The sequence below is a fragment of the Pelodiscus sinensis genome, chromosome 4 (genome assembly GCF_049634645.1).
Source record: "Pelodiscus sinensis isolate JC-2024 chromosome 4, ASM4963464v1, whole genome shotgun sequence".
Taxonomy (NCBI): Eukaryota; Metazoa; Chordata; order Testudines; family Trionychidae; genus Pelodiscus; species Pelodiscus sinensis.
Genome location: NC_134714.1, coordinates 11,678,227 through 11,692,421, shown reverse-complemented (window position 1 = coordinate 11,692,421; position 14,195 = coordinate 11,678,227). Strand labels below are relative to the sequence as shown.

Below are 14,195 nucleotides of genomic sequence, written 5' to 3'. Positions count from 1 at the left end.
TCTGCTGACAGCGGCCAACCCTAGGAACCCCGGAGAGGATGGACCGAAGACAATGACCAAGCCATTTGTCTCGTGCCATCCCTCTCCGGCCTTCCACAAACCTTGGGCAGGGACACCACTCCTACCCCCTGGCTAATAGCTCTCCATGGACCCAACCTCCATGACTTGATCTCACATCCCTTTAAACTCTGTTCTAGTTCTAGCCTTCACCGCCTCCTGCAGCAAGGAGTTCCACAGGTTGACTCCTTGCTTTGTGAAGAACAACTTTCTGTTACTAGTTTGAAGCCTGCTACCCATTCCTTTCCTTTGGTGTCCTCTAGTTCTTCTTTATGGGAACTAATGAAGAACTTTTATGTATGCACCCTCTCCACCCAACTCCTGCTTTGAGAGACCTCTATCCTGTCCCCCCCCCGTCTCCTCTTTTCTAAGCTGAAAAGTCCCAGTCTCTTTAGCCTCTATTCATATGGGACCTGTTCCCAACCCCTGATCATTTTAGTTGCCCTCCCCTCTCCCAGCCTCTCTCTTCCCCTCTCCCACCTCCTTTTCCCAGTCTCCCCCAGTTTTGTTCAATAAAGACAGATTCCATTTTTGAACACACTTGTCCTTTATTTTGTACATCAAGAAAAGGGGCTAGGGAAGGGTAAGTGGAAGGAGGTGAGGGAGGAATGGGGTACGCGCTCCTGATGGGGAGGACTGGGCTGGCTCTGCGGGCTTCTGGGGGTGGAAGCTCTCCTGCAGCCCCCCGATTGCTCCCTCTCCCCAGATGGGAGCCTGCGGCAAGTGCAGCCGGGCTGATGGCCGAGTGCTGTGATGTGCCCAGTGTGGGTACTTCGGGCAATCCAAGCCAGGACTGCTTTGCAAGCGGGGCACCCCTGAGAACTGTCTATCCGGGGTGGGGGTCGGGACCCTTTAAGCACAGCCCTCGGCTAGCCTGAGACAGCATCTCCACGCTCTAAGTCCTCCTCTGATGCCCTGCCGGCACTGCTTACGGCCATCCTTAAGCCTGGTTCAGGGTCCACTTAATGTGGACATGCTAGTTCGAATTAGCAAAACGCTAATTCGAACTAGTTTTTTAGTCTGGATCCATTAGTTCGAATTAGCTTAGTTTGAATTAACTAATTCGAACTAAGTTAGTTCGAATTAACGTTGTAGTGTAGACGTACCCTCAAAGTACAAGTCCCACACACAGGAATGCCTCAAACTCGCCTCGGCTATTGTGTAGTTCAGAGGCAACAAGTGTCACACAGCCAAATGCAGGTTCTAGAGCAATGTAAAAGACTTATTAAAAGTATTAAAACAGACTGTTTATTACAGCATATGATGTGTTATTAATTTACACACGGATATATAAAAACAGCCGTTTGTGATGTACAGAAACTTGACAGTGACAGGAATATTAAAACGATTGATATTCATGCACATGACATGCATATGTTTTTTAAAAAGCGCTTTTACACAATATACGGAAGAGTTACTGAGCCTTTCCCAGCTGCTCCAATGGTTGCTCTGGAGAGCAGTGTATTAACTCCAGTGGGAGTCCCACACATGGGATAGGCACAATGGGGTCATCTGCAGCAGAGTGCCTTTTGGAGAAGGCAACTCAAGAAGGAGATTAAGCAAGAGCCCTTTCTATTATTTGTATTACCATAGCACCTCAGGGCCCTACTTGTAGACCCAGACCCCACTGCGCTAGGCACTGTACAAACCCACAGGTGGAGAGGAAAGAGGCCACTAGAAAAAGTGTTTACAAGAGGAAATCCAGCCAGACTAAAGGAAGGACATGATCCACATGCAGGAACCAGAGCAGAAAAAATTAAGGGATAAGAACAAACATTAGGATTCTCCACTTATGATTTTAAGCTATTGATCTCCTGATATTACAAGACCCAGAGTCGGAAAGACTAGGCAAGGCAGATCCATTCTTGGGAACATTATTTTCAAAGCCTTCTGATACTATGCACTTGAAACGGTCACCACTGAAATGGCAGGGGTTTATAATGGTCTTTATTTCCATGAAAAGGCACTAGTATCCACCCAAGTTTTGAAGCCGTGTCATAATTTACCTTATGTTTTAAATATTTGTATTTTTAAAACAATCTATGAAAATATTTACACGAAAGCACCTTGTTTCGCTAAGTAGAAACAGAGGTGTTCCAAGTGGACAAGTCATTTCATTACACAGTGGTCATCAGCTTGAGAGAGCCAGAGCGGAAGCGAAGGATTTTCTTCTTGAGGTTATGTGAGGCTTTGATTTTGACAAAGGCCTTGGCTGCATTTTCGTGCAGCTCCGGAGCGGCCACCGTTTGGATAGGAAGAGTCTGGACAAACTGAGACCAAATAAGCCCTCCGCTTTCATCGGAGTCACTAGTACTTGTGCTCTCCCCAACAAACTCCACCTCGCTCAAGCTGGACTCGCTGTCCCCAAAGCAGTTTGTGGTGTAGTTACTCTGTTCATCTTCACTGGTGTCCACTACGGTGGAATGGAACAGGGATTCGCACTCTGCTGAATACTCAGAGTCACTAGCAACGTAAGCATAAGGGCTGACGTACGGCAAGGGAACTTGCGGATAGACACCGACAGCGTCTCTCCTGTTTCTTCTTGCCCTTCTCAGGGCTTCCTCGTAGGAAATCTCTGCCGATGACTTCCACCGGCGATAATCTCCTCGCTTGTGTTTCGGTTTGGCCACAACTACGTCTCTGCCGTGTCCATGAGATCTGACCACAGATTTATGGAGGCCAGTCTGCCTGCGTGGGTGGCTTGGCTCCAGCAGTGAACTGCTGCTTTTCTTCCCTCTCACAGAGGGCTTTTTAAGCTTCTTATTTGTATCCAAGTCATCGGGGAACCGACACTTTTTGCCAATGGGCTTGGTTTTCTCCCGTGTGGCTGGCGTGTTGCTTTCCAGCAGGCTGGCCAGGTGGGACCTGTGTTTCAGAGTAGAACTCTTCAGAATTTTGACACTTCTGGTGCTTTTATGAAGCTTCAGGCTTTGCTGTTGAGCTGGTATGTAGTGCGCACTCACCAGTAAGCCTTCATCCAGGCTCTGAGAGGAAGAGCCCTCGCTCTTGAAATCCAATGTGGGTCTCTCCTCGAGAGGTGGTAAAGTAGGGTGAGCTGCTTGCAAACTGTTTTTTAGCAGTGTCTTTTTGGGTGGCTGGGCCACTTTATTCTCCTTCTGCAGTGCTGTATGCCTGCCAGGACTTTCCTTAGGCGAGGTAGCAAAGAGTTGGCCATTTTCCTTCGGGATATCCCCTGTCGTAGCTACTGGACACCAGTTTGGTTCTTGAGATGCTGATTTGACATTCCTTGGCAAGTGTTTGCTTTGAAGTTCATTGACATTGCTTGGTGGGTAGACTGCAGCTGTAGGCATCTTCCTACTTTCCAACTGCTCACCACTGGATTCTTTTGACTGCTGACTTAATGGTGAGAAGCTTCCATTATCCAAGGCATTCTTCCCCCCGGAATGCAAACATACTTGTTTAGAATTCTTCAGATTTGCAACGTTCGTATGTGAGACAGCAGCAGTCTGTCGCACACACATGCTCCCATGTCTCAGAATGCCTTTCGTGGGGTCAGCATTGAGACTTGTTCTCGGCTTGTTAGTCCTTACACAATGTGTCTTTTTCTGAACAAGGCTCAAGATGTATCCATCTATTTTTTTGTTGGCTGAAGGACAGGATACAGACCACGAGCTCGGTGGCAGAAAAGAATTGCCTGTTTTTACTGAATCTAGTTCTGCTCCAATGCAAACATCATTAACATTGCAACCACGTCTCTCTTCTTCTCTCAGGGGATTACCAGTCACCGGTAGGAGAAACATCGGACTCTGTACGGCTACTGCATGTAGGGGACTGGGGTAACGGTACACGTCATTCCCATTTTTAGATACTAAGTCACACTGATACTTTGGATGTACAACTGCAACCACATCGAGGGAATTTGAGTGCGGTGAGGCGAGAGAACGGCAGACAGCCCCTGATGCTGGGTCCTCGTGCTGGCCTTCTTTATTATAATCCATCCAGCCTATGAGATCTGAAATGCATTTTGAAAAAGTTTAAAGATTCTGCCATTGTGCAATTCTGCTTTTATTTAGTCTTTTCAAAGATATTTCTGAAGCATTTGGCCTTGCCTACACCCACAAGTTGTACTGCTTTAACTGTGGCAACTCTGTAACCCTGTGGATTCAGTTATACCGGTATAAAGATGCTTATTTTCAGGTCCACATGAAAATGTTTTGTTGGAAACACTATTAGAGAGTCAAGGTGGGTGAGGCAATGTTTTGAATTGAACCAATTTCTGTTGGTAAGACAGAGCTTTCAAACTTAGCTATGTCAGTCAGTGTGTAAAAAAACCACAACTCTTAGCAACACAGCTATGCCAACAAAATCCCCAGTGGAAACGCAGCCATGCTGACAGAAAAGTGATACAATAAAAGAACCTCATCCACCTTGTGTCTCTAATATCCTGGGACAGACATGGCTACAACAATGCTGCGGACAACTTGGCTAACGTCATTAGGGGAGATGGTGTTACTATACACACCGAAAAGCTTCTCATAGCCCTGGTCTACACAAGGTTTTTATTATGAAATAACCCCAGAAAGGTCAAATTCAAGGCCATAGAATTCACAATCTGTACACCTGCTTTTCATCAGGAGTAACGCGAATTACGAAATACTTATTTTGAAATAACAGTAGTGTGGACGCACCGGCGCCACTATTTTAAAATAAGTACTCCCCAGAGTAATTTGAACTAATTACTCCCCAGTGCTTCGTGGGGCTCTAAGTCCAAGGTAGAGCATCTATATTAATGGAGCCTGCCTTGGACTAATTTTGGGGCTTCCCTGTAGTGTGGACACACCAGTTCCATTTTGTTAAATCGGAAGTTAAGTCAAATTTATTCATTTCAAAATAGTTTCCTAGTGTAGACAAGGCCTTAGTGTGTCTACCCTAGGCGGTTCTGCTAGTACAGCTATGCTGATATAGCAATATTAATAAAGCCTGTATAGTGTAGACTAGTTCTTATATTTCTGTACAAGAAGGAGAATAAGCTCTAGTGGTATCAGGTGCCTTTATACCAGCAAAACTGAATCCACACCAGAAAGAGTAACTATATAACTACATTGGTTAAAAAAGAAAACGAAATTCATGCCCCTGACCTACACGGTTACACTGGCTTTAAAAAAAAAAAAAAAGAGCTGTGTGTAGATGTAACCCACACACCTAATGGGTGTGATTCACTGTCCCATGGAGTGACACTTATACCACTTAGAGACAATGTGTGGCTTGGCTCTACAGCCGGGGTGGGGAACCTGTTTTGAGTGGTGGGCTGCTGACCCACAGAAAAAATCAGTCAGGGGCTACACACAAGTGAGAATGAAAAAAAATCCTCACTTGTGAGAAAGAGAAAGACACTCCCCACATTCCCCTTGCACACCAGAAGCTGGGAGGGGGGGGCGGGGGGGACCAGGCTAGTGGATTGTGTGTGTTCCAGCCAACGGAGGGATGGAAGAACCAGAGTCAGCCCCCCCAATGCTGGGGAGAGGGAGCTCTGAGCCTCAGGAGCTGCATCCAGCTCCCGGGCCTTAGGTTCCCCATTTCTGCTCTACAGCCTTAGCTGAGAGCCAGCTAGTTTTTAGCTCAAACTGCACAGGCTCATGCACTAAGCTCCAGAGGTCCAAGATTTGTTCCGCTTGTGGGTGTTACATAAGAGCTGGACTTAAAGAGCTTTCCACTTTGTATGAGAAACCTCTAGAATGTTCCAATTGACTTTTACAGCCTCCACATGAATTGGTAGATGCAGAACTGGAGAAACCTGAGGATGCATGTGCTACACGATATATTATATGCTAACCCAAAACTAACCAAGAGGGAACAAACAAATTATTAGGCCAGTAAAGCTGTTAACAGTTGGCGGAAGTACAATATTAACAAGCCTTTTTCTTCAGGCTGATCATGGACTGTGACAGTGTTTACATAGAACTGCTTTTACAGGGTTTCAAAATTTTCCAGTTCTCTTTAGGAAAATAATTATCAAGATTCAAAGAACACTAATAATAGAAGCTCCTGGGGGGGAAGGGAACATCAGAGACTCTTTTGACAGAAAGCACAGGAGTGGGAGTTGAGAGTCAGGAGGTTGTATTCCCTGCCCTGCAAGAGACCTCCTCAAAGGCTAGTTACTTGGATCAAAATGAGCAAAGTGAATGTCTGATGTCTGCCACTTAAGACCATATTTAGACACTTAAGAGGGCTGATTGTTTTCAAACACGCTCAGCCCCCACAGTTCCCATAAACTTCAGTGGTACTATATGTGAGAAGCACTGTTGCTCAGAGAGCAAGAACGGGGCTGTCGGGATCTTAAGAGAAGAATGGTGAGTTACTGCAGGTCCTATCTCGGTAGTGCTTAAATTGTCTGTTACAGTTTAATATCCACAGAGAAACATCAAGGAGATTTTACTGGAACACGCCACTCTGGACAGTGGGATAGGCCGTCATATCTGTTTGAGACTTCCATATTTTCATTCTGTATGGTGAAAGAAATACCTAACAATGTGACCTGCTGGAAAGCTTTGGGCAGGACTTTTAAAAAAAACATGCTCGATAAAGAACACAGTTAGATCAGTGCTAGGGAACATTACATTTCACCAAGCAGGTCAGAGGGTCATTTGAAAGCTCTTAACATCTCAGAATTACTACTAAGTCACATTTCTAGGACAGACAAACTTGGAATGATTTTGTTCTGGATTCCTAAAAACAGAAGTTCGCTTACAGGTCTAGTTTGACTTCTGTAGCCAAACTACACTCTTGAGTTCACTAGCATTTAACCTCACACTGCAGAATTGAAGTTCTGAACAGCAAGCATTACACGTCTGCTCATAAGCATCCTCCAAACTGAATCAAGAGCCTACATTTAACTCCTCTTTCTAGACCTACACAACAAATAAGAGGATTCGTGAAGCAGAAATTTTGTAGGAACCGCCTTAGTATATACTCTACACACACATACTCTAGACTACAGATGTAAACCTCAGTGTAACTAGAAATTTAAACATCTATCTTCTCATCAAAAAGAAAGGAACCTTTTCCATGTTTCATAATAGTTATTTACAGGGCATGCCAAGCGGCGGCAAGCCCCGCTCGCCAGACGCGCGGTTTCGCGCCATTCTGCGCATGCGCAGATCGCTCTGTGCCAGCTCTTCCAGGTTGTATTTGTCGAGCCCTGGTTATTTATTTGCTCATGCCAACTCAGTACACACTTCATCACAATTGTCCACGTACGGAGGAAGGCAATTAGAGCTGGAAAATATTAGCTCCTCAATTTGATAAGCACAAAGAGGCATTATCTATAATGTATTTTGATTCAGGTTGGTGTGTGTGTTGGGTTTTTTTTGTTTGTTTGTTTTTTAACCACTTTGGTCAAAATTGTTTTCTAAAGGGAAGCCATAGGAAGTCATCCAGTGAATTTGCTTATGTGAATATGTATCACTGCCCTCTACTGGGTAGAAAATATCAGAGCTGATCATGTGTTTATAGGTGCTCAGATTCACACCAATGAGTGAAAAAGAGGAGGGTGAAATTTAAACTACGCAACACAGATGCGTCAAATAAATGTCAGTTACTAGAGCTTATTTGGATTATTTTATATTAATATGTAGCAAAGCACATGAAAAAAAGGAAGATTTAATTGGACTCTGCTAGCCCCAGTACAGCATGCCTACGGATAAAACAAAGCCACTTGCTGGAGTATGATGTATTATACCAGCTGTTACTTTACCTGCAGAGTTTGGGCGTCCATCCGAGATATTCAAAGATGTCTCCAAAGGGCTGCAAAAACAGTTGCTAGAATGGCAACTAGATAAACATTCACTGAAGACTGAGTTAGAGGAATTGGAAAGTGATCCAGAGGCCCCATCACTCAGCTCATAAAACCCTAGAAAAATAAAAACTTGGGTTTATTTTAGTTCTATTTATTATGCAAAAAAATTGCCATCTGCCCTAGAAATGTAACTGAGTTTCTGTGTACTTGTATTTTTCCTCACTGGATCTCAAACAATTTATATCATACCATTCAATCATCCAGATAATTCATACTATATGGTAGTAATATAATACGGGGACAATTTCTGTTTATTGAAAAGAAGGCAGTGGGTTGCCATTTAGCTTTTGAAATATTAATATCCTTAACAATGATTAAAAGCCAATTTAAAACTAAAAGCCATACAGATCTTGCTAAGAGAAATTTGGCTGCACTTGCCTTCACATCTCATTTAGCAGGATAGTATGTCTCTTGACAACCAGTCTGAGTATTACTTGGCTATGAGACTGTCTACAAGTCTCCTTCCTGTCCCTTTTCTTGCAACCTAATTCCCTTAAATCAAAGAAATTACGCTTTCTGAAAAGCTTCCATTTATGGCAATATTTTTTTTAAAAAGAAAACCCACTTTCTGAAAATCAGACATGTGATAGTGTAGCATGTTCTCAATAGTCCTGAAATTTGCCTCTGAATATATTATATGAAGTCAATAATCATAGAATCATAGAATAATAGGACTGGAAGGGACCTCGAGAGGTCATCGAGTCCAGCCCCCCGCCCTCAAGGCAGGACCAAGCTCCGTCTACACCATCCCTCACAGATGTCTATCTAACCTGTTCTTAAATATCTCCAGAGAGGGAGATTCCACCACCTCCCTTGGCAATTTATTCCAATATTTGACCACCCTGACAGTTAGGAATTTTTTCCTAATGTCCAATCTAAACCTCCCCTGCTGCACTTTAAGCCCATTACTCCTTGTCCTGTCCTCAGTAACCAAGAGGAACAAATTTTCTCCTTCCTCCTTGTGACACCCTTTTAGATATTTGAAAACCGCTATCATGTCCCCCCTTAATCTTCTTTTTTCCAAACTAAACAAGCCCAGTTCATGAAGCCTGGCTTCATAGGTCATGTTCTCTAGACCTTTAATCATTCTTGTCGCTCTTCTCTGTACCCTTTCCAATTTCTCCACATCTTTCTTGAAATGTGGCACCCAGAACTGGACACAGTACTCCAGCTAATGTTTCCAGTGGCAGCTGAACTTTTCTCGGTCCCACTGTATCATCAGTGACTGACATAATGTGGACCCTTTATCATTTTCCACTGTTAAATTCCTACAGGTTTGGGATAATTTTATAGCTAATTGCAGGGTAGATCTATTTTGCAGCATATTAGGAATGTTAAAAGTCATTTAATAAGCTAACTGTGTAACCGCTAAAAATCTTAGCGGTTACATGGTTACACGCACTGTGGACTCTGCAGTAGAAAGTTTAAAGATGCTTCATACTGCAAGGCCCACAGTGAAGCCTCCCCAGGAGCTGGCAGCCCCTGTAGTGAAGTTACCTCCCTGGGAGAGGGGAAGGCAGTGGCTGCGGGTTCTGCTCTTGGGGAATGGGGCAGATTTTAATGGATAACCAGTTACCTGATAAGCATCAGCGTATTGGTTAATTGGTTAAACTCTAACGTCCCTACAGCATATCCCTTACCTGAACTAGGACGACTGTCTGTCTCAAGGTGCTCATCTGTTGTCTTTTCTACATCCAGTCTTAGGTCACTTATCTGTTTGTCTAGTTCTTGCAGCTGACTTAATAGACCAGCATCTCGCCTTCTCAAGCAGTTCTGGAAAACAAGCAAAACATCACTTTTTTTAGAAGGAAATAACCCTACTGCATACATTTACTGCACCAAATGTTAAAAAAAAAAAATCCCAAAACCTAGAAAAGCAATCAAGATTTGCAAGAGAACATCAAATCCCACCTTCACAAATACTGATCCATGATTGTTGCACAGAAACAAATGGGCTACAAGTAGCATTTGAAGAATTGCTTGTAAATTCCATGGCAGTTCTTAAAAAAACAAAAATCTTGCACTGGAAGTTCAAGATAAAAATTCAACTGAGCTACATAATGCAGACATTTAATTCCAATTTCTCTGATTCTGTTGCACATTATATAATTACATTCTTAAAACTTAGGGGTAAGACTACAGGAGCCAAGACCAGGATCTTTCCATTAATTTTACAATGCAATAAATAGAGTATTCCCTTCTTTTCCCCATTACAATTGTATTACAATATTGTAATAAGACTGTTTAAGCCATTGATCAAGGTAATTTTGATGATATACAATGTGTAGTAAAGAATGATTTTGCAAAAAGCTCATTAACCCAAGGTCAGTGTAATCAGTTTCTCCACATACACTACAACCATATTTATCCATCATCTGTCCAGAGCATCAATTTTTATACATACAGGTGCATACACCTCGGCATTGCACTAGGCCAGGCATGTCCAAAGTCCGGCCCGGGGGCCAATTGCGGCCCGTGTTCCGGTTTAATATGGCCCCCCAGGTAATTTGGCAATATCTATCTTTTATGGCCCCCAACGAATCCATATGTATTGAGATGAATACATTGTAAAATCTCAGTTAATGTCAGTTGGTCTAAATCAGTTATAAATATATTTGGACACAACATGTATACTTGGTGTTATGTTCCTGTTCATATTTTTTTAACTTAAAAGTTGACAGACAACCTTTATTACCAATAATATGTAATGTACTTTACAATGTTCCTGACATATATTTCAGCTTCCTGGATTTTTTTTTCATCTGGCCTTCAGATATGAAAGGCAGAGTGGTTTAACACCTGTTTAGATTTGTCATCCATGTGACAAAATGAAAAGTATGCCGTTTGCAATAAACTTTGCATAAAATAGTTAATTTGCGTTTAATTTTAATGGTTCAAAGAATGTCAGGCAAAATGGTCGGCCCTCACGCATGTTCACTTCATCAAATCTGGCCCTCTTTGAAAAAAGTTTGGACACCCCTGCACTAGGCAGTGCTGTGATGGGTTTCTAAGTGTTGGTGTTCATGAAAGGGCCGATCCCAAAACCATTAAGTCAAGGGGAGCCTTTCCATTGGATTCAATAGGTGTTGGACCAGGCCCAAGAAGGAAAGGTTAACATCACTGGCTAGACCAGTGGCTTTCAATCTATGGCCCAATCAGTGCACAGCTGCAGTCCATGTGACATCTTCAAGGCCATGGTACATATATTGCAGATGGGGCCACATAACATGTATAAAGCTGCATTAGGTGGCTCAGTGAGTGGTAAATAGGTTGAGAACCACTGAGCTAGACAAACTAGCACTATGCCCTAGACATAGAGGACCCAAAGGTCAAGCAAATTCTTTTTCCATGTCTGACATGAGCCAGGATTTGGATCTGTAGAGGTGACAGGTTTAGAGTAGGAACTCACTGTGCCATCTACTGTCCCAGCCCCCCTCTAAAAATGTATTGGGAATACTGCATCTGGTTCAAATTTGGAATAGCAAGTGCACAAATCTAAGTGTTAGCACATACCCCCAACTCTGAGTAATAATTCCTGTTATTTCACTGTGGCCACTAGGCAGCTAATAATTCCTCAACAGTCGCATCGCCTTTTTAGAAGGAAATAACACTTTATACATTTATTGAACCAAACGGTAAAAAAAAAAAACCCCCAAAAACCTAGAAAAGCAATTAAGATTTGCAAGAGAACATCAAATCAAACCTCTCCCTTAGTCAGAGCCAATATGCACAAACGCTGAGCCAAGACTGTGGCACAAAGAATGCCATGCACAGCTGTGAGTTATTTTCACTGAAAAACGATCCACCCTTTCACATCCAGTTCTCTCCCCCCTCACAAGCAACAAAGCACATTTTCAGCAAATGCATCCCTATTTTAAAGGGCCTGGTCCAGAAAACTGCACAGTGCTCACTACTGGGCCCGATCCAGCTCTCATTCAAGTCAATAGAAACACTCCCCTTGACTTCAGCACATATGGATCAAGCAGTACCAGAGCATCAATTGGTTGCATCGGGGGCTTTTTAAAATAAGTGAACATAAATGTATTTCCTTTGTAGCAAGCCAAGTATAAACTCCTTCTCACCTCATGCCTATGAGCTGCTCTGTTGACCAATGCTCATGAGTTTATACTAAGATGCTCACACAGTCAGTACATTGCCTGACCATGGTATGCTCTTTCATATCTAGTTATTCGATATGGCTAATGCAAATATAGTCACTTCCTAGACCATTCCTCAAAGCCAACAGGAAGATCACGCTGATGCATGATTTTAATTCGTCTGCCTTTCCCATTTGAACGTTAAAGAAAGCAGCATACAATGGCCACAGCTCTGACAGCAAGTCAATAAGAGACATGCTTTCTGCAGCACAGTCCGGAGTCTTTCCTACACGCTCATTCCGCGCGTGGAAAGCACAGGCCGTGAGGGGATCTGCAGAAAAGCTCGCCTGGTCCATGCCGAGAGGTCGGTGCCTTCTCATTTTTTTCCCACGAACTCCTGCCCACTTCCCAGGAGGAAGCGGGCCAGACGCAGTGTGGACGGGCGGAGGGGAGGTCGGGACGCCCCTGGATCAGGGAGGCCGTTCCCCACGGGATGGCAAGCCAGGCTGGGGAGGAGCCGGGCCATTCGTCTGGCTGCGAGCCGCACGGGGCTGCTTTTGTTAGCCGCGGGGGGACCCGCGCACCCAGGGGTCTGGAGCGCTGTGGCCCCGCGCCTCCCAGCCACACACCGGCCCCGGCTCTCTGAGCCCGCAGAGCCCCAGCGGGAGAGGCAGGGGGGCCGGAGCCACACGGGTGCCGGCTCCCCCCCCGCCCCAAGCCGCATCTGCCCATTACACAGCGACCCCGCTCGGGGCCACGGGAAGGGTCAGACTCAAGGGCGCGCAAGGGGGATCCGGGCTCTGGGGCGCCCCCCCCCCCGCCCAGCTCCCTGCCCCGCTCACCAGCTGCTTCCTCAGCAGGAGGATGTTCTCCTCCAGGAACTTCTCCTCCAGGCTGCGCGGGGCGTCCCCATCCCCGGCCGGCTCCCCGCGGCCCCCCGCGGCGCCGGCCCCCGGGCGCTGGCTCAGCAGCAGGCTCTTCACCAGCAGCTCCTGCCGCTGGCGCAGGTAGTCCAGCTCGCCCAGCCCGGCCAGCGTGGCCTCCAGCCGCTCGCGGGTGCGCTGCCGCTCCGCCTCCGCCTCGCCCTTCTCCCTCCAGCGGGCATCGGGCTCCCGCGGCGCCACCGCCGCCTGCCCCGGCTCCGGCTCCGGCTCCTTGGCCGCGGCGGCGGCCGCCGGACTCGGCTTCATCCCGGGCGCGGCCGCCTCCTTCAGCGCATGGGGCGCGGGGAGGCTGCGGAGCAGGAGTCCCGGAGCGCCCCGCTCCTGCGGCTGCCACTGGCGCCGCCGCTGCAATGGGCCAGGGGCGCGGAGCCCCTCCTCCAGCCCCGCTGCCGCCGCCCCTCCCACGCCCCCTGCGCCTCAGCCCCGCTGCAGCATCCTCGGCGGCCGGCGCCTCCCTCCCGCGCTCTCAGCTTCGCCCTGCCTGCTCCCTCCCCCGCCAGCCCCTGCCCCGTGGCACTCGCCCCCTTCCCTTCGGCTCAGCCATCCCCCACGGGGCGCTGTCCCCCTAGATAGAAATGTAGCCGTGTTAGTCTGGGGTAGTTGAAGCAAAATGCAGGACAATGTAGCACTTTAAAGACTAACAAGATGGTTTATTAGATGATGAGCTTTCGTGGGCCAGACCCACTTCCTCAGATCAAATAGTGGAAGAAAGTAGTCACAACCATATATACCAAAGGATACATTTGAACTATCTCACCCATTACCAAGATAGTTTTCCCAATTATCACCTGTAATACCATTAACTCACAAACATCCCACTCTCCCTACCTCTAATATCATCAATTCACAGACACTTACCTTCCTCCCCCCTCGCCCCCCCCCCCCCCCCGCATCCCCCTCCTGTTCTGAAATGTGATTTGTCCTTTTCATATTTGTTCATTTTTTTAATTGTATCCTTTGGTATATATGGTTGTGACTATTTTCTTCCACTATTTGATCTGAGGAAGTGGGTCTGGCCCACGAAAGCTCATCATCTAATAAACCATCTTGTTAGTCTTTAAAGTGCTACATTGTCCTGCATTTTGCTTCCCCTAGCAGGGCAGTGCGTGGCAGCCTAGGGGGAGGGGCCCGCTAGGGGCCACAAGCTGGTCTCAGGGGGAAGGCCAGGCAGGGGCAGTGTGAGCTTCTCTGGGCCCAGAGCAGAAAGCTGCAGGGGACTGAAGGCCAAGGCCCTGAGCCCTGTCCCCAGGCTGGAGCAACACTTCACAGCGCCCCCAGTGG

At 46.2% G+C, this 14,195-nt stretch overlaps 1 protein-coding gene across 1 annotated transcript; it reads right to left on the bottom strand.

Moving 5' to 3' along the window:
- Positions 1-1,279: 1,279 nt before the first annotated feature.
- Positions 1,280-13,287, bottom strand: DACT1 (dishevelled binding antagonist of beta catenin 1). The gene is made up of 4 exons (XM_075926321.1): positions 12,813-13,287; positions 9,514-9,646; positions 7,772-7,927; positions 1,280-4,030 (listed from the first exon to the last, which is right to left on the bottom strand). The coding sequence occupies exons 1-4, from the start codon at positions 13,158-13,160 to the stop codon at positions 2,175-2,177; spliced, it is 2,493 nt and encodes an 830-aa protein (XP_075782436.1). The 5' UTR covers positions 13,161-13,287; the 3' UTR covers positions 1,280-2,174.
- Positions 13,288-14,195: the final 908 nt, after the last annotated feature.